General features: G+C 38.5%; 1 protein-coding gene across 1 annotated transcript; it reads left to right on the top strand.

Moving 5' to 3' along the window:
- The first annotated feature begins 8,086 nt into the window (after positions 1 to 8,086).
- LOC139670919 (carbonic anhydrase 3-like) lies at positions 8,087 to 24,804 on the top strand. The gene is made up of 7 exons (XM_071553068.1): positions 8,087 to 8,161; positions 9,055 to 9,252; positions 16,874 to 16,992; positions 17,820 to 17,912; positions 18,811 to 18,876; positions 19,765 to 19,920; positions 23,631 to 24,804. Exons 1-7 carry the CDS (start codon positions 8,116 to 8,118, stop codon positions 23,748 to 23,750), a joined length of 798 nt encoding a protein of 265 aa, XP_071409169.1. The 5' UTR covers positions 8,087 to 8,115; the 3' UTR covers positions 23,751 to 24,804.
- The last annotated feature ends 1,592 nt before the right edge of the window (positions 24,805 to 26,396 follow it).

Raw genomic sequence — 26,396 nt, 5'->3', positions numbered from 1 at the left:
AACATTCACCTAGATACGTTTACATGGGCTTTTTAAAAATTTTGTCCACACATGAAAACCTTTACCTAAAAATGTGACAAAATCACTGATACTTAAGAAAACTTGCATTTTTTCTTGTTTTAATATAGACTTTTGTCCATGTGACTTTTAAATAACATAAGTGGTGGAGCAGAGTATGCCACATCAGCTCTAGGATTTTGTAGATGAGAAGTGATAAAAATAAATTCTGGCAGAAAGATATTTTATAGAGCAATCTACTCTTAGTCTGTAAGTATCAGCTCCTTGACAAGAGAAACTGTGTGGAAAAAAAACGCAGATTGTGACATAATAGCAACATAATTTAAGTCACGATGTCATTTTTCTTATTTTGGCAGACAAAGATCTGACTGTTGATAGGTTTCCATTCATGCCTACCATGTTTTCCATAGCCTGGCACAAATTTCAGCAAAGTGGAAGGCATATGACAAACTGGCATTGTGGCTGTGACATGTCACACCAACTATGGCATGCTCAATGAAAAGCACTGTGTGAATGTCTTTTGCACGCTGCCAGGCATGCTATGTGCAGTCAGCTGCAAAAACAACTCTGTAGCTTGTTTTTTGTTAAAACAGAAGGTATATTATACTAATATTTGCACTAAGCACAAAACATTCAGTCCAAACCAGTTCTGTAATATGGTGCAACAGGTCTACAGTCCAGCACTGTGGTGAAACAGAATCAAAGCAGGCATATCTTAGCCTGCTCTACTGACTGAACAAATCCAGAGCACTCTGCTTCTCCTTGACTGTGATGGTCCAGGCCACTCACTGTCTTGCACTTGCAATGCTTGTTCAAGGTCTTTTTTGCAATAGCAGGCTCAAAATTGGACTCCAGAACCTCTTGCATGAGTGTTGAAGATGGAAATTATCACTCCTATCAACCTGCTGGCTATGCTCTTGCTAGTGCAGCTCAGCGTGCACCATAGCAAGGGCACACCAGTGACTCATTTGCTCCATTTGTTATCCACCAGGATCTCCACGTCCTTGTGTGCAAAGGTGCCTGCGGACCAGTCAGTACCAACCCATCCTGGTGCATGGGGTTGTTCCTCCTCAAGTGCAGGACTTTGCATTGTATTTTTTGAACTGCTTCAGGCGCCTGTCAGTCCACTTCTTCAGCCTGTCTGGGCTTATCTGGATAGCAGCTTCTGATTTCATCCTTGAACTTGCTGAGAGTATATTTTGTGTCATTAAAGTTCTGCCTGCAATAAGACAAATTAAATTTCACCTCAGAACAATAATGAATACTCTAGTGGGCCAAATCTTGTTCATAATATCAGAATAAATTTAATCTAAATTATCACTATCGCTTTGACTTGTCTCTTTCTTTTTGATCACAGATATAAAAAATTTCAAGGAAGGGGATTCTGTGTATACTGGAGAATTGTACCAATGCATCACTGCTTTTATGGAACATATTTAGTGACCTTGCCATGGCTCTTGTTGCTTCTTCAATCACAGACCCCGTAAGCTGCTTTCATTTTCTCTTTTCTCTTTTATGGACTTCTGGCAACGAGCCTATCTTCTATCATGCAAATAATTCTTGTGCAACAAATCTTTTTCCATTGTTTTCTTCTCTGCTGCTCCTTCCTATTCAGCCCTCTTTATCTTTTCTGCCTGCTCCAGGAATTTATATCAGTCTCAGTAATCCTTTTACCATGCTCAGCTCCCATTCTCCTTACAGCAAAAGCTCCATATGTCCCTTGTCCAGGCTATTCTCTTTGTGATACAATAGAGGCTTCATAGCCTTCTTCTTTCCTTTATTTCTTTCTTCTTTCTTCCTGCTCAGCCAATAAACCACTCAATGATTTATCAGTAAATATGCCTAATTGGGAAGATAATAGGGAAGACACTTAGTTTATATCTGGGCAGAACAATATTAACTCGTGTGACCAACTGGCTCTTTATTTGATCTGCAGAATATTGTAGAGGTATTTAAGCTGCTGGAGTGCTATGGTGCTGTCCATTCCATTGTTATCACATTACTTCCAAGAAGACAAATGTCATAAAGATGATGTCATAACACTTAGCCAACTGACTTACGTGATGCTGATCCCAACACATTTTTGAAATATGCTGCAGTTCTGAGGTTGGATCTTTCTAGGTTAGTTTTGGGCAAGCTTATATATATCAAGAAGCATGTACTAAAATACCTTCTGTTTGTCAGCATGACGTTTCTCTCATATGTCTACTGTATTGCAGATGCACATTTTTCATATTTTCTGAATAATATGCCTACTGTAGCATTGCAGCTGACCACTAGTTCAGTAGGAACTAACAATACTGGGATTTTGTTCCTTTTGGGTGTTTTTCATGTACAGATACAAGACTAAGATGTCAGTTTCTGACTACATCTTTTTGATAAGTGTTGTTTCATTCACTCTCTTAAAAGATCATGTAATTGTCAGCAGCAATATTTTTATTAGTTTTGAATAAAAAAATTGAAATTCTTAAGCTATCATCTTTATCTATATTTTGTCATCAATACACCACTGTGTTGAGTCATAATAGCTCAGACTCAACTCCTGAGAGCAATGCTTTCCCATTGCCTTGTTCTCCCTTGTACAAACAACACAGAATGAGGAGGAAAAGGAAAAAAAATTGTCTGGGATAAAATACTTGAATTAATAACACAGTTTGCATGAATAAGCCAAAACTGGGGCTGGGATATGGTATTTTAATAGCAGCATGTGATGAAAAAAAGTCTGATCTTACTTGCAATTGCTATTAATCTGCCTCATAATGGAAGAAGGAATTTTTCTATTTTAATAGTGGACTTTTTCAATCACTGTATTTCTTTCTTCACATAGTTGTCAAAAAAGAAAAAAAAATGCAAGGAACAAGATTCTTTGGATGAGAGTGCTGTAATAGCCTAGACCTCATAACAGAAATTAAAAAAGTACCACAGAACTTTCCAAAACTTGACTTTTTTGTTATGAAGGAAGGTGGCTGGTGGTTACACTATAAATAACTATGGTTATACATTAAAAGTCTTGTCACTGGCTCTATAATATGACCCTCTGTGTGGCTGGCTTGTGCCAGAGCTTTGTAGCTTCTGTCTCATTTTCTCAGCAAAATGTCAGTATGTGGAATTTCTGTAGGTAGAGATAAAGTCATCATAGTTGCTGAGATTTCTGTGAAAGACACAAAAAACTTTAAAGAATAAATTTATATTTAAAAGCAAAGTAAAATTTATACATTCTGATTTGATAACTTTTGGAAATGCACGTCTAAATCCAGGAATGATGACACAATTACACTACAGAGGAATATAATCATTCCTAAACTGATGAATCTATCGATCTGATTTGAATGAATAGCCTTTTAGTAAAGCATATTTGCCCATGCACTGTACCTGAATTCAGAATAAGCTTCAAAACATTCCTCCATCCCCACTGACAAAGTCCTAATTTTAATGGTGATTACTATTATGTGGAAAAATATCTATCTGAAGTGGAAAGTCCAAGCATAAGTATGAGTAGTAAATATAACTGTCCAACCTAAATCTCTTGGCCAACTATGTGCCTTTTCCTCTTAGAATGGGAATTATTTTTGTACTTGTTCAAAATAAGACTACATGCTCTTGGGTTAATGATCTTTTCTTTTACACATCTGTGAGGAGAAATGAATAATCATGAGGGATGGAAGCAATATAGAGAGGTGACAGTTTGCTAATCAGTCAAGGATCTTGCACTAATTCCTGGTCCCCTGAGCAAAGCCTAAATAAAGTCATTTGAGGGTAATTGCTATGTCAGGATTGCTAGAAATAGCAACCTCCTCCACTCTCTGGGAGTGAGTTATGAAACATGAGCAAACACAACCTCTTATCTATTTCTGGAAGTCATTTTTGTAGCTTTGTCCCCATCAGTAGCATGAAGGCTTTGGCTGATGGATCCTCACAATTGCAGGTCTACCCACCCACTGTGTTCCTCAGAGTCTTAGTTTACTGATACAGAATATGCTTTTGTTGGGCATTTCTCCATAATATAAAGAATGTGGATTCATGCTGCACTTTCTGTCCTAGAACTTTGCCTCTCGCTAGATATACTGCAGAACTATTTAAGATCTGAAATATTTCAGTCCTTCTAAAAAGGTGGATAGGGTACAGGATCTGGACCATAATTACAAATGTGCTCAGATTCTTCTTACATTGAAACCAGTTCATGGAATATTTAAAGGTATATGAATCACAAATGTGTTTTGACAGACATGCTACCATGAACATGGTAAGAGAAAGAGAGAGATGGGGTATTTTAGACTGGGAATTGTGATGAATATTTAAGTTTATAAAGAGTGTTATTTTCTCTTCCAGGTCATCTTCATGTGTGTTTGGATCTTAAGACTTAAGAATTTTATCAGATGACTTAGCACAAAAGTTTAGGAATAAAAGGTATATATAAGATTTAGAAAATTATCCTGGTAAACTTAATTATCTATTTAACATTTGACTAGTCCTTTTTACTTCAGACTTACAGTTTCAGGTCAACACAAATTAAATATAAACTATACATAAGTGATCAGGCACCACCAAATTGTGCGATTTTCACTGCAGACATGTTTAGATTTTGCTTTTATGAAGGGATGATGTCAAATTCTTACTGTTCTAATCCTGAGTGCCAGAGCATACACGAACAAATTGCTCCACTCCTGAACAGAGACTTACATTGCAGCACACAGGCCATCTGGGTGATGCTTACAGTAACACTGTAATGGTTATCTAACTAGCAAGTTTATAGAATTCTGTATGTTGAATTCGCAGGTTTATTTTTTTCATGGATAGATACTGTCTGGTGAATTTTAACCTCAATGCTTGAATGCTTTTCATCTCTGAACTCAATTATTATTCTTTAAATCAATTTTAAATTAGAGGCCAAGCCTGCCTTACATTTTTTTGATAAATGTGACTTTACCATTATCAGAAGTAGATTTATTAGTTACAACACAGAGAAGGGACCAACCAAATTGAGAACTGTGGTTTCCCTGAAAAAAAATCTGTATCTCATCAAGAAATTAGGACAACATAACTTTTTGGAAGTCAAGCTTCTAGTGATTTTTGTGTATGAAATGAATCATCCTATTTCTGTCTCATTCTTCTGCTTCATAATTATGGGCTACACCTAGTGCCCCTGACTGACTACTTGCTTCCCTTCTCTTTTCAGGTCCCCTCTACTTTAGACCTAACTCAATTTTGACTGTTGTCTTCTATGCCATTTGCATATTTTCTTAAAGATTTCTCTTTACAGGGAACTTAAAACACATTCTGTAATGAAAGGCCGAGCCAAGACTTTTAAAGGTTTTCTTTTACTGGATGAGGAGACTGTCGTTTTTAAGAGATTCTACAGAGGGCTTTTCTGAGAATAAAGTAAGTGAGTGTTTCATCTGAAAAGTGTTGATGGACACAGTATACTCAGGCTTGGGGAAAGGAGAAAATCCAGAGGGAAGGGCTAAGCACACTGTCTGGAAAAAGGAAGAAGATCAGAATGGAAGAAGCCAGAAGGAAGCCTACTGTCTCATTTGGTCCTTTTGATGACCCTCAAGTCCCACAGAAAAAGAGCTCAGTGAGAGCAGACATCCAAAGGACTTTTTTTTTTCCTCAGAAGTAACTTATTTGAATTAAAGGTCTAAGTTAAAGTGTCTAAGGTTAAAACTTTTTGTTAGATTGCTTCCTCCTTCTTTCCACAGCCCCTTTTTAGGTTATCTAAATGCCAAGACGTTCAGAACGCACACCGACTCTGGAAAATTGCTATGTGTCTGAGAACTCAGGACAGAAATGTCAGTATTCACTGAGCCTTCCTACCCAGGCAGTAAAGTACAACCTTAAATTTATCCATTTAAGTAGGAATAAAAGATACAGTGCTTTATATATTAGATACTCTGGATCTGGAGGTTTGGCTGTGGGTCATGGTAGTGAAAAAATGTCCAGAAATGGAAATTAAAATTGAGGAAGAGGTGGGAAATAGTATGTGCTGTTTGTCATAAATACGTAACGCCTGTGTACTGTGTTCCTGTCTCCACTTTTAATATTGCAAAGTCACTGGAATATCTCAGGTGGTTCCAAACCTTCATCTGTTATCTTGCTTCAAATTGTTCATGGCACAGGTATATGTAATTGTTGCTTGGCTAACACTGCTGTTTAGCTTCAGTAACTCTTATTTGTTGGTGTTTACCCCTCAGATGATGTGTATATTCAGACAGCTGTCACTTCCATCTTACCATTTGTTCACTATGCAAAGCGCACTAAGCTTTCATAGTCTCCTCTTATAAAAGAGACTCTTTAATTCCCTTGTCTCCCCTGCACCTGTTTCAATTCATCCTAACTGAGCTTTATGAGGCCAACAGTCTTGTCTCAGAGGAGGTCATACCAGGGTCCTCCAGCTCCAGTGATATGTCCTCAGCTTGTTCTGGGTTTTTTTTCTTTTGTGAGATGTTCCTGCCTGGTAATGCTTATTGACATGTTATCACCAACAGACCTCGCTCTTCCTCCTTCTCTTTCATTTCCTCATATGAGAAAAAATGTATCAGCCAGGAATATGATTCAAGACCACTGTACTGCACTGTCTAGTACTAAATTTCACCCACTATAATTTACACAGCGTTGGGGGGATACTGAACTTTTATGCATGATAACTTCACACTTCTAACTGGTGCCATTTGCAGTTTTCTTTATACAACTTGTAATTTGGTGCCCACTTCATTACTAGCAAACAAAATAATCTTATTTCTTCTTATTTCAGAAGGTCTACTAAAATTTAAATCATAATAATTTGCCCTTCAGTCCAGTGTCTTGTCTTGTCTTCCGCTTAGTCAGTCCCTCACCCATTTTACACCACTGGTGCTAATCTCCATCTTCTCTAACTTGCCTAGTAAGCCCTGCGTGTCAGAATAACAAATATTTTTAGAAGTCATTTGATTTCTGTGTATGTCACATAAGGAACACATGCACACTAACAAGCATGCTTACAATTTTAAGTGCAATCTGATGCATAACACCCTGCTAAATGAAAGGAGAATTAGAGCTGAAGCAAAACAAACAAATCCTCTTCTTAATTTGATAATAAAGATTTTATCTGGAGCTGGCAAGAACTGGCTCTTCAGCTAGTTTAATGATTTCCAGTTTCCAAGAATCCTTGCAGTAGAGGATGTAGCGCCTTTTTAAAGACTGGGGAAATTAATGCCACCGAATTTTTGCAGGGAAACTGTTTATTAAGGCAACGAGAGACTGCACAGCAGGGAGCAGCGCTGGAACTCAAGGGTATACATGGGAATTTCATAGGGAAGGGTGTGAATCTGTGATAGCCGTTTGCACGGAGAGGCTTTTGGCCTCATCCCCACACCCCCTGCTGACCACTGGATCAGGGATATGCCGCACATCCAGTGGGAAACAGAATCACAGAATCGGCGGAGTTGGAAGGGACCCACAAGGCCCATCGAGTTCAACACCTGGCCCTGCACAGGGCCTTCCCCAAGAGCGTCCCCAGGCCCATCGCAGCCTGTGCCCGAGAGCATCTCCCGAGCGCTCCCTCCAGCCCTGCCTGCTCGGTCCGGCCCCGCCGCCCCGAAGTGGGCTCAGCGACGCCGCCCCAGCCTGACCTCCCGTCCCAACTCAGGAGCCCTTACGGCCACCAGGCTTTCTACAAGCAGCCACAAAAGCCCGGCCAGCCTTCTTGTCACCTGTGTACTTAATTTCAGTAGCCAGCCAGGCTAAGCGTCCCGGTTTATGTGCATGCCAGTCCGTCCGTGTATGCACGTGTCTTGCTACTATTTGAAAACTATTCCTTCATTGCCTGTGCGTAGTGCACACTCGTGCTTGTCCATATTTCCATTTCCACGGCGCCGGGGCAGGCGGTGGCAGCGCCTTTGCCCGCATGAGACACCTCCATTGCTGCCCCGGACTGGCTCCAGCCTCCGGGACAGCCCGGGATGCGGGCGGTGCGAAGCCCCGGCTCTCCCCGCCCCCGCCCCGGGCCCGCCAGCCGCGGGGAAGGGCATGGAGGTGGCGGGAGTCTATAAAAAGCCGCCGTGAGGCGAGGCCGGCGCCTGTCAGAGCGGCCGGGAGAGGCTGGGGCGTCGCCCCGGCACCATGATCGGCCCCGGCTTCCCCCCGTGGGGCTACGACAGCGACAACGGTGAGCGCGGCCCGGCCCGGCCCCGCCGCGGTCTGGGGCCAAACCCGGGCAGCAAAGGGGGCCCTCCTGCGCAGGGAGCGTGGCGGGGGGATGCGGGTCCAGGCGGGCCCGGGGCTGTGCAAGTGGAGCGGCCGTGGCCACTTGTTTGGCGCTCGCAGGTGTGGAAGAGGTGATGCTGGTGGAAGGCGAGGTCAATGGCAGGATGTCTCTAGGTTAAATAAAGTCAGTGTTCCTACTGATAATGTAACTTAAAATTTGACACAGTATTAAAATCCGGCTTTAAACTAGCATGGATGCAGGGAGAGTGCAGTGCAGCCTCGGTCCCTCCTGCCTACAGAGGTTGGGGACATGGGTGGCCTCTTGTTCTGCGCTTTCCTCTGCCGCAGGACGAAGGGCTCAGCAGAGATGCAGCATATTCTACATGAACTTACTGGTGAAACCGTGATGATAATTAAACCCATGTTTCAAATTCCTGGCTTCTTCAGGGATTGATCGCCTTTTCTCACTCCAGATGAATACATGGTGTCACATTGGAACCATTGTTGTACATCCCATCATACTTCTAGCCACTGCTGGACTTGGAGTGTACATCTCTAGTTGCCTTCCTTGGTGTATTGTCAGTCTCCTGTCTTGAGGTTACTATGAGAGTTTTAGGTTCAGCTGAATGACTTGCAGTATTCAGTATTCCATTTAGAATAATCTGATTGCTTCTTGTACCGTGAAACTCTTGACAGGGCTTGCATAATAACCAGGCGATTAGTAACCTACTTATTAAAACACTTAATTGATGTACTGTACCTAAACAAAGCCAAGCTTGCCTTTGTTTTAACACAAGTATAATTTATACCTAGCTGGAAAAGGTTTTCATGGTATTTCTCTGTCCTTTTTTCTAGGACCAGATCAGTGGCACAAAGATTACCCAAATGCAAAAGGACGCCATCAGTCACCAATTGAAATCAATAATAAAGAAGTGCATTATGATAGTTCTCTACTACCATGGTTTGCTAGTTATGATCCTGGTGCAGCTAAGACCATCCTCAATAATGGGAAAACCTGCAGAGTTGTATTTGATGATTCATTCGATAGATCAGGTCAGTTTTGTTTTCATCTCTAACTGTCACTATATATCAGTGACTGTTTCTCAGTTTGCATGGAAGAGCCTGCTCTGGTGCTTAGACTGTCAGAAGGTCTCTGTGTAATGCTTGCATGTGATGTACAGGTTTCTGTGACTCCACTGCCCTGCACTACTGCTGGAAAGGCCTGGAACTACTTTTAAAGTCCATAGGTAAAATCCTAGGGAATGGAGAGAGCTGCAAAGAAACGTGGTGCAGGATGGATTAAAATGTAAGGTAGATTTCTGAGTTTGTAAAAAGCCATTGCAGCTGTGTTGCTTTCCAGAAGCAAGGAGTCCAGGCTTTATCTGTGAGAACTGAATTCCATTTAAGCTGTTTGAGATGCCCAAGAACTAAACAACAATATTTAAAAACTCTATCCATGTAATTTCTGATAAATGAAGTAATTCACCAGATGTTGCCACAAAGTCACAGTATTTAATCACTGAAAACTCTTTTTGGCATTCATGAGATTTTTGTCTTAATCAAGATTATAGGGCAGAGAAATTTCAGTGTTTCAGGTTTAATGTCCAAAATATTTTATCTACTTGTATCTATGACAAAATACAGTGTACAGACTTATTTCTTAACAGCATTAAAAGTACCACTTTCTATTAGGATTGGCAGTTATAATTACTGGAAGAAATTCTACTAATAGATTGTTTCATGTTAAGTATATGTGGACATGGATTTAATTTAATGGATTTTTAATGAATGATTTGGGTTTCATGAAAACTGAGGATCAAAATGCATGTAAACTGGACTAGTTAGTATACTGTCAAAACTCTGAAATTACTATGCAGTTAAGAGTTTGGTTACTTTTCTAGCAAAGTGGAAATCTTTAATGTTGTTTGAAGAAAGATATTACTCAGATAAATATTAGGCAGATAAAACGATACATAAAGAGATGTAGCTGTGGCATATGAGAAGACCTCCATGACTATTACTTAGCATTTTTTACCATATGTTGTATTTATTAGAACAGCATCAGATATATCAGCAGTTGCATATTCTGCATCAATGTGAAAGTAATTATTGTTATAATAACTCAGATATTGAAGGGGAGGGAGTATCCAGTACAACAATCTACAGCATGGATGCAACACTCACCACAAAGAGCAGAAAGTTTTCAGATGTTCTGAATATTTTTTCAGATGAACTCATTGGTAACTGTTGTGTTTTGATCTCAGAAGTAAAAAGTGACTCACTGCAGATATGTAGCTGTATTTCTCAACCCTTTGAAGTCAAGAAACAGTCAGTGTTTGTTGTTACGTCTCCTTTGTTATAACCATTGCCTGCAGAGTCTGTGGGTGGTGTTCCTTCTCTAATATAATGCTAATTGCAGGACAAATTCCACTGTGCATACTCCTACTGACTTGAACATGTTTAAACTTTTTAAGATACGTACAGTGGCTTATTTTTTGGTATAAAAGTACTGCATACATACATATGCAATAGCAATCATATAGGAATGAAGCTTTTATTCTGATGCCTGTAGATTGCGTACCCCTGTGAACAGAGACACACTGCAGACAAGTTAATGGAGAAAGATATAGGGTTTTATTAGAAGGACCTTCCACGATCAAACCCAGGGGATTTGCCCCAGGTCTGACCCTATGGTCAGAAAGTCACAGGGTTTTATACCCCTCACGTACATCCAATCAGAAGTTCCCATTTCTCTCTAATGCCCACTCAAAAGTCCTGCCAATCTGCCCCCTTTGTCATGGGGGCGGGGGGCAGTTAGGCCTTCTCCTGTTGTTTGTCTTCTGTTATCTTGCAGGTGTCTGCTCAAAACAGCTTGGCCTTGACAAGGCCTGCCAGCTCATGAGAAAGGTACTTTAGTATTCAGACTTAAGATCAGGGCAACTTAGCAGAGACTATATGATTCTAAAACCTTCTAAAATTACATTAAATCACATTCTTAGGCATCAATTCCTTTGCAACAAAGACATTCATTCTATGTATATATATGTAACTATCACACTGTCTATCTGAATTATGTCTGAGTTAACCAGAAAACTGAGGGCTTCATTAATTTTCCTAACTTTTTCAGTTAGAGTGGTCATACCTGTATCAGCACTTCTCTCTAGATTTTCATTAGTGTAGATAAAACTTATTGCTGAATAATTTTTAAGAGCCAGTGATAAAATTAATTACTTTGGATGTCTCCAAGTTTTACATCGGTTGTGTCTTTTCTGCCAAGAATATTTGGAATATTCACAACTGGGACAGTTCCTGAAACTCAAATTTTTAGAGGGAGTGCCATCCGATGCAATTCAGGTGTTATGTTGAAAAGGCCTTGTTACTGTTACCTTTCGAGTGAGTGTAGTTGGAAGGAATTTGAGTATTTATTTCCAGCTATTTATAAAGTCTGATTGACTTTAAGAATCAGCTATACAGTTGAAGCCTTTGCTGACAGTTGCTTTAGGAGTGGTGTCATGGCTGTGCTGCCCACCTGCAGAAGTTAACGGATTGTTGTGCACTCAGTTTCCTATCTTACCATACCTATGTAGAAGGATCTTATGCACTTTAAAATCGTTGCAGGTGGAGGCTAGAATCTCAAAATCTAGGAAAGAACTTGGAGCTGAATTCAAACATCTAGAGTGGCTGGGCCCAGTATAAGACATACCAGAACTTGGATACTTTGGTATCCTACCACTGGTACGTTTTTTGGCCTGAATGGCAACTCAGATGCTCTTTCAGATCCAGCAGTGACACAGTTTCTGTTTGAATTAGGGCTGCAATCTTATTTCCACTAGGAGAGTCCACTTGTTTCTAAAATTAAAAAAATATTCATGTCAGAGAAGTGTCCTGAGAGCATCTTACTGCAGGGGTGATTGTCGTGGTGCTGTGTGAGATAATAGCTTGTAACTTCCTTACAATTCATGACTCTTCAGCTTTCCTTGTAGTACTTTGGTTAGATGGTAACATCAAGGTGTTTGATCACTTGACAAACAGTAAAGATATGAAAGTCTGGTGATGGAACCCAGACAGAGAGGCTGGGGAGAGATACATTAAGGTTGTATCAAATGGATATCTTCCTTCATCTTTTCACTTTGTTGTTTTTGTTGGCATTTTTTATGGAAGTTAATTGACCAACAAGTTCCTACTTCTTTTACTGGCTTTCTGATGGATGACAGTTAAGGGCTTGGAGTACCTCAGTGCAGGCACACATTCTGACAAGGTTACCTTGGTGCCATTTCCAGAATCTTTCTTATTAAAGAAATGTGTACCTTTGGAAGTGGGTGATGCAAACAAAAAATTAAAGAGAGAGTTACTGTAAGAAGTCAGGGCTTGTTTTGCTTATCATCAGTCTCTCTTAGTATGACTAGTGCTTGTGGACAGCATTTCCTTGAGTATCACTTTGTGGGAAATCTCATTTATTTTTGCAAATGAAATTTTGATGATCAGTTTCTGGTGAATAGACATTTATTTGTTGACTGGTTCTAATAGAGTGAGGACAACCCCCCAGTAACTTTAATTAAAACAAGGTGAAGTCTGTTTATAGACATGGAAGTTTTGGTTGATTCTTGCAAAATGTTACTCAACATTTAGTCTACTGAACTTACACTGGAGAAAGCCAGTAGCCATTACAAGAATAGCACCACTAAATTCCAGTGCTTCTGTAGCCATGGTACGTACATACACTCAATAGCTATACTGTGTAACACAGAAACAGCAAAGTTAAATTATTCCTTCAGTGTTACAACACATCTGTCACTTGTAGTGTCTGTGTGAAGGTACTGAGCACTGCAGAGCTTGGGTACAGAGACTTTAGGAGTTGTGTTTCTAACTTTGAACTTCTGTTGTCAGAGGCAAAAGTGCCTGAACAGTGAAGGCCTGCTCAGGCTGCGGTTACACAGAGGACTGTCAGATTTCTGCCCCTGGTGATGTGGATTTCAGCCCTATGTAGATCACAAACAATGATTTGGGAACTCACTGATGAACAGGTTATGATCAAGGGACACAAAACTGGAAAAGATGTGTTACAGTGTAGGAGAGAGTGGGAGGGAGGCTGACAGACTTCTGTCTGACACTTCTCTTTTCCAATCTGACCCTGTAAGAATAAAAAGTTCAACTAGAAACAAAAGTAATTTTTCTGCATACTATTCAGTGCTTTCTTAAAGAAAATTTCAGTGAGAACTGAAATTTCAGTTCCAAAAGCTTTTGGGAAGTACATTTTATCCTGCAGTTAGCCAGACTGTTTCAGTACAGAAATCCTCTTTTGAGCAGAGGCTTTTTTTAGATGTTTAAAATGTGGCACTGACATGAAAAAGCTGTGGTTTCTGTGCTGCACTGTTAGATTCTGTTATAAAGCAGCATAACAAAGGTAATGTGTCTTTTCAATTGTCTTCCAGTAATACATTACAAATTTAATTTCACTGTGGTTTACCAGTTCATTTTATGGATTTGGCAGGATGGGACATCATAACTCTTGTAATAACAGTTGTTTCTTCTCATGTTTATAAACACAACTCATCTTACCAGTCTGTTTTGTTCACCTTGCATTTTGCCACTTCACTTTCACAGTATGTCTTCACAGCAAAGAGGGAGGGCACTTGTGTTAGGCAAAAATTGCCAATTTTACCTTAGTGAAGACAGATGACAATTGACATTAGCACAGATTAACAACCAGACCCTACAGAAGCTGCTCAGCAAGTGGATGCACTTATTTCAAAACCTTCTTGTCACATTTCTGTTGTCAGTGACATCCAGCTAGCTAAGGTAAAGTGACTGAGAGGCCATCTCCACTCAAACTGCATCACACCTTTTTGCTGTGTGTACACAGAGTGAGAGACAAGAGGTTTATCTTGCCTTAGTTACATCCTTCTGTGCAACATTTGCCTAGTGATTACACTGAGAGTGAAAAACCCCATTCTTTTATTAGGCAGTTCTGTCTCATGCTGCTCAGCTTGTAACAGATCAAATAAAGGTTGGGCTTTTTTCTGGAACAGAGTGTGTGTGTTTGTGTAGGATTGCTCTGTGATAGACCATTCTCTAGTGTGGATGGGGTGGGGACAGAATTTGAGCAAGACTGACATGACATTTTTGTCTGGTACCAGGCACTGATGGAAGGTGATGTGCAAACCCATATAAAGAGTGAGTCACTGAGCAATGGGATAAGAGTTTGCAACAATAAGGCACCAAAAACAAGTGAATACTTTTCTCCTTTGTCTTTCTGGGCTGGTTTGTATATTTCTGCACTTGGCCCATGTTACTTTAATGACAGTAAGTTTAAGGGAGTTACGTTTTGGTAAATCTGATGTTGCCATCCTGTTACTTCCTACACAGCAGAACCAAGAACAGAAATGCCATGTTTCCAGTATTCATAAGTAAGTCCACCCATTTAGTTAGCCATGTGAAAAGGATTACACAGTATTTCAGAAGCCTTAAAAAAGAGAAGAGCTGGCTGCCTGCCAGGGATTGAGTCTGCAGGCTCCTTTTTTTAAATCTCTTGCTTTTTGTTTTGTACAGTGGCATAGAAGTTCATAGTAAGTCATGGGATCTTCTGGAAAACATCCTTTTGTAAGTGCTTTGTGGTAGGAAAACAGCTATCACAGCTTTAAAACTGTGAGTCTCAGATATTTAAGGTGAATATTGTAATAATTATTAGAATAATTCCCTGTTACATATAAATATTGTATGTTAATATTACTGGAGAGCAATGTGAAGATACCACCACTTCTTTTATAAACTTTTATTTCATATTCTTTTTCTGTTATGTGGTTGTGTATTTATTTGTGTGGTATTGAAAACAAAAGCCCAGGAAGATAAAAATTATCTTTAGAATTTAAGTTCCAAGACATGTTTTTTTTTTAAAAAAAAATTTCTTTTACTAATTTTGAGCTACGCAGGCATAGTTTGAGATATTTTATGTTTTAGATATTGGAGAACTTAATTCTTGTAACTGTTGTGTTTACTTTTCCTTTTTTAAAATGTAGGGAAATTTCATTTATGTACATTGTCATTTCATATATTTATATGTTTAATACTACACACGTGCAATTAAAAGAAAGAAAACACTTTTTTGTCCTTCAGGAGCTTGTTGGTTGCATCATTCTGTCTGCTTAAAGTGTGCTAGGTAAAAGTTACTGTCTATTTATAGATGAGTGAAGCTGGAATGTGTTGGCATGGGGTGATGCAGAGCTTCACCTAACGCCCAGTCAAAAATGTCTGCTGATGGCCCATCAGTGGAAATAATGACATGTTTTTACCTTAAAGAGGATTATTTGGTCTTACAGATCTATTTTAATGGAAAATTGATGGTCTTGTCAGCTACTGCTGTTACTATGTCTGCATCCGCCACAGTTCTGAATGTCTGTGGGAAGAAGTAAAAGGAATTTGTGAGAATAACAGCTTGCTATACTCTTAGTACTTTGTTTCTTGACATGATAATGGATTTAATTCCTTTTCAGATTGAAGGATATTTTTCTCTGGCATATACAGACCTGTTCTTGAGAACTGCTGAATCTTTTATAGGAATGCTATGATGTCCATCCTCAAAAAAAGTGAATGAGAATTGAATATTTTTTAGTATTTGGTGTATATAAAAAAGTTCTTACCTTTTTATTGATGCTTTCAAATATACCACCTTCATTTACAATATGATTTAAAAATGGTAAGATTATTTATAGTGCTAGGTATCATTCATCACTGAATTCATCACAGGCTGAACTTTTCTTTAGGAAAAGATCCTGCATTCTCAGTGATTGTTTTCTGGCTTATTCACTGTTTTCTTTCTCCTCTTCCATAGCCGGAGGGGAGCAGCCATAATAGCAGAAGCAGCATCAGTTATTTCATAACTTTTTAAACAAATAAGTCTTAGCCTGCAGTAAGATACACAATTCTGTAGTTTTTGGTGGGAATTTGTTTATCATCTTTATCTTGTTTATCATGTTTATCACTTTAGTAGTTGATCTTAATTATGGTTATGTCTGTGTGCTTTTATATAGGTAAATTGAATTCAGAGGGAGATTAAGACATCCAAATTTAGGTGTCTTATTGTGGGATTTTAAAAGTTGGTGAGTTACATCTCTGAATTGCCATTCTAGACAAGAGAGTTGGAGTTACATTTAATCAATGGAGTCCAGAGAGCAAGTCAGGTCACCATCTGTTGAGTGTCTACCTTAAGGCAAGCAGAATTACTTTAGAGGCTTGGCTGTTCTCATTACTTCAGTTATCCAAACATGGGGACCTTGTGACATCTTTGATAACCTAATTTATTTCAGCATGCCTCCAGATACTGCTTTAGAAATGTACAGTTCTTCTACAGGTCCCAGATCATGTCTTTCAGTCCTGTCCAGGTGTTTTTCAAATATCCCAGAAAGTACTAGATGCTCATTTATCCAGCTGAATTAAATCAGTGATCTCTAATGACTCTAAAGGAAGCCTAGACACAAAAAATTTCATCTGCCTGAAAGTGCATGTAGCAAATATGGTTGCCTTAACTGCTGCTGAAATCAGTGCAGATTTTCAAGCAGCATCTGTAGATGCATCTGTACAGTAAATATGTATGTAAAAATTTTAGATACATATGTATTTAATTTAAAAGAATTGGAAGATACTTGAGTCTGATGCTGTTGCAGATTATCCATTGCAGTGCTGAGAGGTGGGCCTCTTCCAGGAGTATTCAGGCTACGTCAGCTGCACTTCCATTGGGGCTCGTCTGATGACCATGGCTCTGAGCATGTTGTCAATGGAGTGAGGTATGCAGGAGAGGTAAGACTCACCACTTTTTACTTTAAAACAGGGTGTAAAGTAAAATTTGTCATTATTGTCGAGCTGAGACAAAATTTGCCATTTGTCTACTTTTCAAGAAGTTGTTTTTATTTATCTGTGTCATTTTATTCTTACTCCCATCACTTGTTATAAATTTGAAATCAGGTGGAAGTAATTCTCACAGCATAAGAAAATAAAATACTATGTGAAACAAAGGTTTCTATTTTCTCAAAGCAATGTGACTTCAAACAGCACAGCAAGACTGAATTACTCAGAAGCTGTGCAAACTTACTAAAACAGTATTCAGAAAGTATAGTGTTACAGCAGAAGTATAAAATTGCAGTGACAGAAAGGAGGAAGAATGTATTACTTTGATTCTCTGCCACTTTAAGATTGTAAGGGAAGATGAGAATTGTGAACTAATAATATATACAGAACTTACATTCATATGGATTCTTTGGTAGAATTGCTGTAATTTGAATGTCAAATGGAAGTGAGTCATATCAGTAGATGACATCTGAACTAAATGTTTTACCTGCTTAAGCATCTTTTACTCAGCTTTAAGATGAGATTTCAGTCATTTTTTCAATATCTCTATTGAGATGTTCATAGTTTATTTTAAAGCATATAGTAGTATAAATGATAATATATGACTGTTATTACTAATGCATGACTTGCTGTCCCTTTTTTCTTTTTCTTTTTTGGAAGGCCTAATCATCATTCCCTATTACCTCAAACTTGCTCATTTTTATGAAGAACTGTAATTCAGTCTCTGATGGCTTGCTGTTCAAGAATGAGAGTTTTTTACATGTTTTCCTTTGTTTCAGCTACATGTGTTACACTGGAATCCCAAATACAGTAATTACCTTGATGCTAGGAGAAGAACTGATGGGGTAGCTGCTTTGGCCATATTTTTGCAAGTAAGTGGAAGCATGTAACCCTTCATTGCTACAGCTACTATAGAGTTTTCTATTCTTACCAAGTTAGAAGAAGCAAAGGTCTCTGAATATATTTTCTAGGGATCCTACCACATTGAAGGGCTTGACTTTGGATAATATATCCTTTCCAAGTTATAGAGCATGAGTCATATTATCTCAAATGGTATTCAATATTACACATTCTAGTCCCTACAGCTATTGTGTCACTATGTGGCTGGTGGAATGGGGACATGTGTCAAAAGTGGCCCTCTGCCCAACAGCAGTCAGCTGTCCTCTGTGCTAATCATGGACAGATTTCAAGGACAGATACCTCTTCTAGGCTTTTCATGAACTATCACCCAAACAAAGCTCTCTCACAGACAATACATGTAACTCACTCTTTTTTTAAATCCTTTTGAGGCCATGCAGCCTTCGCCTGAAATACTGACTGTTGCTCTCTCTTGTTAATATTCACTAGGGATAGAAAGCTGGATGTCTTTTTTGAGATCAGAAATTTCAAACAATAGAACTAACCATAAAATCTGGTTTTAAACTAGAATAAAACTATTTCCTAAATTTTGAACTTGAGTCCAAAGAGTTGTTTATCTTTGTTAGGCTAAAATTTAATGTCAACAGGAAGAACTATATTGTGAAATTACCTGTTATGCTCTATTTCTGTACCGATACAATTTCCCCCTTTGTATCATATTAGCTGGGGTACAGGCAAAGGGTACAGAGAGAAGACATAGCTTACTAAGTTGGTATGAGCGATAGGTTGGATTAATGCATTGTAATTTTGTAGTTAATGTATGTTTAGGTGCATATACAGAAAAATAGGAGAAAGAAGAAGAAAGCCGATCAAGAAGAACTCTTTGCTTAGCTCATACTTTCATTTTTACAGGTAGGGGAAACTCCCAAACCAGAGATGAAGAGAATTCTTGAAGAAATAAATGCTATTAAAACAAAGGTAATGATGTTGGGCTTTTCATTATAGGAAGATTGCTTCAAAGTCTCAAGACAAAAAAAAAATCAAGATCTCTGACTTTCTAGTTTTCAAATTCTGCACTGCAACATTGCCAGAATATATTTGTAAATAAAACTATGAGTGGGAATAAAACTATGAGTGGGTTTTCCTTAACATGAAAAGTCCTTTCTTCTGTTTACATGTGATCCTTCTCTGGCTTCAATTGGCTTTATAAATTAAGGAAAATGAGACATTTCACTAAAATTTGCTCACCTAAAAACTCAGCATAGAATCTTATTCCCTCATTAGTCAGTGTCAGATGAAAGGCACCTTTGGAAATTGGTCCATTTGGTCTTAATATAGGCTGTCTAATAGTCCTCTGGAAATGCCAGTGACTTCACATTTGTGTCTCAGGTAACATTATGTGATAAATCTCACATTTCGTAGGCTGTCTTTCTTGTTCATTGTTAGCACGAATATTATAAAAGTAGTATCTGTCTCACTTTGTTATATGCTGACCTAATCCAATATTCAATAGATAGGCATAATTTCCGTAAGAAAGGAGGCCAGAAGTAAGAGTATATCTGCACAGAAATGAGTGACACACATTGATACTGGATGCTGCTTCACATGAGTTAGCTCAGGGTACAAGAAGCAGCATCCTGGAGTTTTACATTGTCATCCTTCTCTGGGCCCATCAGCAAGGGTCTCTCAGTTCACTTATCTTCACACTGCATCATTATGTCTTGTGTAGATCGGTGCTTAGTTTCCTTAGTTCATGCTTTTGTAGTATCTGTTTATTAAAAGAGAGCAAGCTGATCTTCACTAGATCTGTTGAAGAGCTTTCTGTTTGGCTTTTTTGTGTTGTTTTGTTGTGTTTTTTTTTCAAAGGGGAAAGAAGCTCCTTTTCCAAACTTCGATCCTTCAATTCTTTTCCCTAAATCTCATGACTACTGGACATACCATGGGTCTTTCACTACTCCACCTTGTGAAGAGTGTATCACCTGGATTATTCTTAGAGAGCCTATCATAGTCAGTTCAGACCAGGTAAACTTCAAACAGATAATATTTTACCCAATTTTTACTTATATTTCATAGCCTGACCTTATTCTTTTGACAAGGAAAATGCTCATTGGGTTTGTGAGAAACTACATGATTAAAAGGACATTGAAGTAATAACCCGTGTCAGACAACACGGTAGTTCAAGTCCACAAACATCAGAAAGCTTTATAAGTAAGTAAAAACATAACACAGTGGAGCTGGTATAAGATTATAGCAGTTTGGAGTATGACTGACAGGAAGCTCTAATTACCATAGATGAGATTTCTTGCCTCCATGGGTAAGACCACTCTTGCAACATCAACAACAACAAAAAAGAATAGTTCTTTGTTTCCCAGGCCTCGTATTTCTGCAACATTAACTCTTACTAGTAGGAAAGTACGAAGCTGGATGTGGCTTATACCTTGTATTTTACACAGAGCTCAAAATACTGCATTACACCAAGAGCTCCAGCCATTAACTTGTATTATTCTGCAACCATTTAAATCAGAACAAAGCACATTTAACTAAAGCTTATGTTAGGTTTGCACCAACAACTTTGATTATGTAGGATTTTTTCAACCATTTATATTGTCTGAAACTTCCTCCTGTAAAGTGGTCATTGCTTACCATGAGGAATGTTTGAGGGGAGTGACGGGATAAATTTTGAAATAAAGTTCCTTGAAAAAACGACCATCTGCAATGAAATGCAGTGGGGCAGTCAGGTACCCTAATTACATTACTCACTGAATGGAGTCCAGTGTTCTCACCTAATTCAGCTGAGCATCTCGAAATTTTTGAACATTCTGTTTTGCTAATGTGTCTCTCATAGCATGCTTCTTTCAAAACCATTGTTTATCAGAATAAAAATGTAATGGAATTGGTAATTCGGTCTGCCCTATTCTAGATGGCATCATGTAACCAAGTAAGTTATGAAAGTATTAAATCAGGTGCTTGATACCCGTGTTTCTGGAAGGCATAGCAGCTAAATTTTCACAAACTGTAGCAGCATCAGATAACTATAGCTTATTGCTAGTGTGAAAAACCTCTTTGGTCATTTACTGTAAAGAAGTAGTTCTTGTTTACCCTCATTTCCCCTCAATCCCATTTCTAGGAAGTTGAATGCCCTCTTTACATTTCTGCCTATGATTCTACTCATATCACACAATTCAGTTTTCTCATCTGAGGTTGTTCCTCTGGTCAGCGGAGTACAACGATATGATATCAAAAATTTCCGACTCCAGGATAGTAAGCACGTGAATATTAATCAAGGGAACTGACATATTATGCAGATATATGTAAACATAACTTTTCATTTTAGATTCTCAAGATGATAATATATTTCAGTGCATTTACTGATGTGCATGTATCACAAAAAAAAATCCATTTTCTAGTACTTTGTATTTACGTGGCTCTCTATGTTTTAAATAATACAACTCAGGTATAATGGGAACCTTAGCTGGCAAGAGATGAAATACAATCATGTGTTTATATAATTTGCAGCTTAATTTTTACAGCTTATTGAATTAATCTGCCTCCTGTTTCCTTGCCCATCTGAAAATTAAAGTGTGAGAGCTGTTTTGAAGTGGGTACTTGTGTGAAAAAAACAAATATGGCGTGACAGGTTTCCACAAAATGAATCTACATAGATGTTTATATTACAGAATATCAGCTGCAGATTGTGCTGGGAAAAGCATAGTCATTACTAAGCATCTCTGATTTAAAATACGTTTTTAAAGCAATAACTGATCACATCATTGATCCAGCTTCCTGAAAAGACTTTTTTTATCCCTGCTGTGTTTAGGTCATGGTCTTTTTTCAGCTATTCTAAAGTTAGTAGTGAGTTTTGGGAAACAGAGTGTTCTTTAACTGACCCTTGTAGCAAAAAAATGAGGCATTTAAAGTAAAGAGGAACTTTTCACATACAGACGGGACATTGGCTCTTATCTGGAGGCAACCGCTTTTCAGGCAGAATTGGCAGTGTGTGTGAATTACTGTATACAAATACAATAGAAAGACTTCCCTTGCTCCAGAGGGCCTGCAGTCTAAATAGTGTATTCATAAGAGGATTGTATTGCCAATTATTTCTAATCCTAGGAAGTGTACTGCCATGGCAGCCTCATTAATAGTGATTATTTTAAGTGTGTGTGTATCTGCAGTGGATTGCTTGGATGCTTTTGCAGCCAGATGGTAACCGTATATTAGCCACAAGGGTAAGTGCAGTCGCTGTGAATCAGTACTCTCCAGGAAAAGTCAATTCACCAGAAATCCCTGTGAGATGTAGAGTGGGTGGCCTAGCTGCTCAAATTGCTTTTAATGAAAGATTAGGAATTACTGTGGAATAACTCTGTCCAATTGCAGACTAATTTTTTGATCTTTATGTATTTGAAGCCTGAATACATGTTTTTTTTACTGAGTAGACCAGATCTTCCACAAATAAAAATAAACCTCAGCACCCTTCTCCAATAGTACTTTATCAGTATTAACAAAACTGATGAATTATTTTCATCTCTTACTCTTCTCATACAAATTATTCTTCATCTGAAATCTAATTTAATTTAAGATCAATAATCCATCTGAGATATATTATACTGGTTGTAAATGTGCCCTCATCATTTTCAGGCAGACTGAGATAGCTGGCTTTTCTGAGCTGTGTAGTGAAGTGCAATGCTGAGATGCCTGAGCTAGCTCAGTCCATAAACTGGACCTAGTATAATCACAGTGCATCCAGGTTTTACAACCCAAACCAAAGTTCTGGTTCTATTGGACTTGAAAGTCTGTACTGGAAAAAGTATTGAAGCTCCTTGTGAACAAAGGTGATACATGCCTTGCATGGGGCTAAATTTTCAGGTTTACACATGGAAAATGTGTACTTGCTTTTCATGGTAAGCCATCCAAGCAGGGAAGTGTCAAATGTCTGAATCACAGCTGATACGCTTTGGGTCTAATGTGCATGGTGAACATAATGCATCTGTAAGTGGGTATATGTGTTACATCCTTTGAAAATCAGAAAGGAGTAGAGGAAGAGCATTATACAGTTTTGAAGAGTATGGGCAGAACTCTTCTTATGGCATCCCTCAAAAAAAACATACCTTGGCCAGGTAGAGTGGGAGGGAGACAGGCCAGGGAGAGTCAAGCTGCAGACCTTGTTTACAAGCAATCGGAAACCTTGACCAAGTCATTATCCAGATTTGTATTCCTGTTATTAATAATGAACTTTTTGTGTCCCTGCAGCAGAATATATCCTCTGCTACAGACCTACCATGAAAATGAACAATTTATAATTTAGCTGTAAAACCTTGCAATTTTAGAGGACTCTTAACAATCAGGCACTGACACAGTGTTAGAGTAGAAAAGGTTTATTAGAGCACATGCTACTCTATTTGTATTTTCTGAGTACTTCCCACAGTTTTTATGGCTGTACACAGTTCCACAGACAGTACTTAAATGACACTACTTTTCACAATCCTGTTCAGATAGGACCCATTTTTCTGTCTTGACTATTTCTAAGAATACAACTGCTAGGAAAAGAACAGGAGTACAGTTCTTGTAGTAGTGGGGAGCTGGAGTACATCTTCACATCTTAGAACGAGACTTTTCTCCACACCTTGTGGGACTGGACCAGCCTCCTTGCTTTAATTGGTGGTCTGTGGATTTGATCCACAGGATTTGATCCAAAGGATCCCCATGAGGACCCTTCAATTTTTGCTCTTCTGCAGATGGCGAAGCTCCGCAGTCTATCCAAGAATGCTGAGAATGAACCTGATCTTCCCTTGGTTGATAACTGGCGCCCAACTCAGCCTCGGTATTTCAGGATGGTGAGCGCATCTTTCCTCTAGGAACTGGCTCATGTTGGGTGGCTCTGAGTGAGGCAACCTCTAGAACTAAGAGATGTTTTTGCTTTGTGTCCTTTGTTGCATTTAGACTAAACTCCAGCTGTAGGTCTGGAGGTTGAAACTTGAGTTGTGAAATGGGGATTTCACTTTCAGAGAATAACATTTACTTAGGCAAATCTTATTGTTAAAATGGAAGGAGAGAATCTGTTTGGTTCTTTATCTAACTGCTTTAACATTACCTTTTGTTAATACTACAGAGGAAGAAAGAAGATGCTACGAGTGATTACAAAACCATTGCTTATTGCCCCCATGTCCTTGATGCTTGCCTTATTGCATGCCAAAGTGCTTGCAGTTAAGAGAAGACATTGTTTTGGCCAATAAAAGCATGTTTTTCAGTTGTTTTCAGCATTATCCATATCCAGCTCTCAGCTGCACCAGTTAATGCACAAGGCATTCTTGAAAATAAGTGAGAGCACTCTCTTGGTCTTTAATACTCAAATAAAATATGAAAGGGTAGGAAATTGTAGTATAATCATTGATAAAGAACCAAGCTTTTCATTTCTTACAACAATGGACAGGTGAAACAGAGATATCTTCTGAAAACTTGATATTCATCAAATTATATGTAGTTAAAACTATGGAGAGGGGGAAGAGCTGTTTCTGTTTGTGTCACAACTGGTTGCCTCTATTAAAAGACTTATTTTCCATTTTAATGTTGTAGCAGTCAAAGTGACATGAATTTTGTGAAGTTGGTCTTTGTATCCTGAATATATATTTTCTTCATGTATGCAAGTGGCTTTTCTGTGTAAAAAGGGTGTGAAAATAGGAAGAGTCCTTAATCTTTTTAGTGGGTTTTTTTGAGACAGATTCTTAATTCATGTACAAATGTAAATGATCTTGCTGTCTGTGAAATTTTTGCATTAATATCTGAAACGACTGTTTGACTCCTGATCAAAATGCAATTGACCAGGGTGCTCTTGTCTCTTGCTCTGTCATAAACAACAATGAAACAGGATTGTAAGCCTATACCTGAAATAACACTACTTCTGCATTAAAAAATCCAAAAATAATAAATACATTTACTTAAGATTTTTTGTTCTGTATGTTTTTTTACTATTAGGAAACATGTAAAAATAACAGAATTTAAAAGAAATGTCCTCTGTAGTATTGTCAATGTCCTCTGTAGTATTCCTTTATGGAAACTGATGATGGATACTATCTTTTTCATATGTTTGTTTGAACTACAAGAGTACTGACTTCACATGACTGCAAAGAGGGAAATAGCATCCTAAATAGCTACATGACTGAGACATCCACATCTCTTCTTTTAGTGAGATCATCTCTATTCTGACAATGGCTTTTTTGCAACATCATATGCATCAACTTCACAAATTGATTGCACAGTGAAAAAGTTCAGTCTGTATTTAAAACCATTAAGCTGAATGAAAGTAATTTACATTGAGCTCTGGAAATACAAAGCAGATACTGCTCTGGCAGTGGCTGGACTCTTGGCTGCTGTGTTCTAGAGCACAAGGATGTTGCTGAGCTTGATGATGGGAGAGGGGTTGTATTCATCATCTCCAGGTTCCCCTCTGAAAGCTTCTGGACTGTGTCTTCACTTTGCTTTCTTCCTTCAAAAAGGTAGTGGTATCAAAGGCTGGTAAATTTCATTTAGTCATTGTTAGTATTTCCCAACTAATTTCCCAAGTGGGTTGCATTGTGCTGTGTTGGAATTTTATATAGTATTTCACCTAGAAAGCAAGCCATATGCTGAACTGCCTATGTAAATTAGTGCTGTAGCCTTAAGAACTAATTAATGAGATCAGAAATGGCTGCTGCCGACTTTCTCAGCAGATGTGCATGGTCAGTCAATTATGAGAAGCTTTGTAATATAAACAACATTGTTAACCAATGATCAGTGCCAAAGTGTCAGCACCTGCGGAAGGTTACAGTCTTAAAGATGTATTTAAGTGTGTGTGCGTATGAATAAAGGAGCCTGTTGCTGCTAACTTCTGTGAAGTCGTCTCTCAGGTCCAAAAACCCGCCTCCCCCCGGTTACAGTGCTGTTCATGTTTGCACTTTTCTTTTGTAGCCTTACTGGGAAATGATTGAGATGATTTAACAACTGTTTATGTTGCATGTACATATTGCTGTCTTAGTCATAATTCCACTTTCTCAGGTGGATGGCTTACACTAATGAAGCCTATACAAGTCCCTGTGTTTTAAAACATGTTTTTCTGAGTACATTATTAAATGTAATTTCTTCCCAGCTGGTTTGTTCCAGGACAGTTCAAAGAATAGCTTTGTGTTTGAGCACCAGTACGCAACACAGTGTTAGCTGTAGGGACAAGGACAGGCTGCTTGCTGGATTGTGCTTTATACCACAGAGGAAGGTTTAAATCTTAAAGATTTCTTTTGCTGATAAACTGGTAAGTACATATAAAAAAAACCATCAGGAAGCATTCCGTGTGTGCGTGTCTTGGTTTATGCTGGCAAAATGCCAACTGCCCAAGAACAGAGTTAGCCTTCTGTTGAGAAAAACAAGGGGAAAAAACGCCTCTCAAACTAGTTTTATGCTTAAACTATGTATATTTATACAGAAAAGAGAAAATGAAAAGTACAGTATAACACACACTTACATAAGTTGGA

The sequence above is a fragment of the Pithys albifrons genome, chromosome 4 (assembly GCF_047495875.1).
Source record: "Pithys albifrons albifrons isolate INPA30051 chromosome 4, PitAlb_v1, whole genome shotgun sequence".
In the NCBI taxonomy this organism is placed as follows: domain Eukaryota; kingdom Metazoa; phylum Chordata; class Aves; order Passeriformes; family Thamnophilidae; genus Pithys; species Pithys albifrons.
The sequence above is the reverse complement of the archived record's forward strand: the minus strand, read 5'-3'. Positions and strand labels throughout refer to the sequence as shown.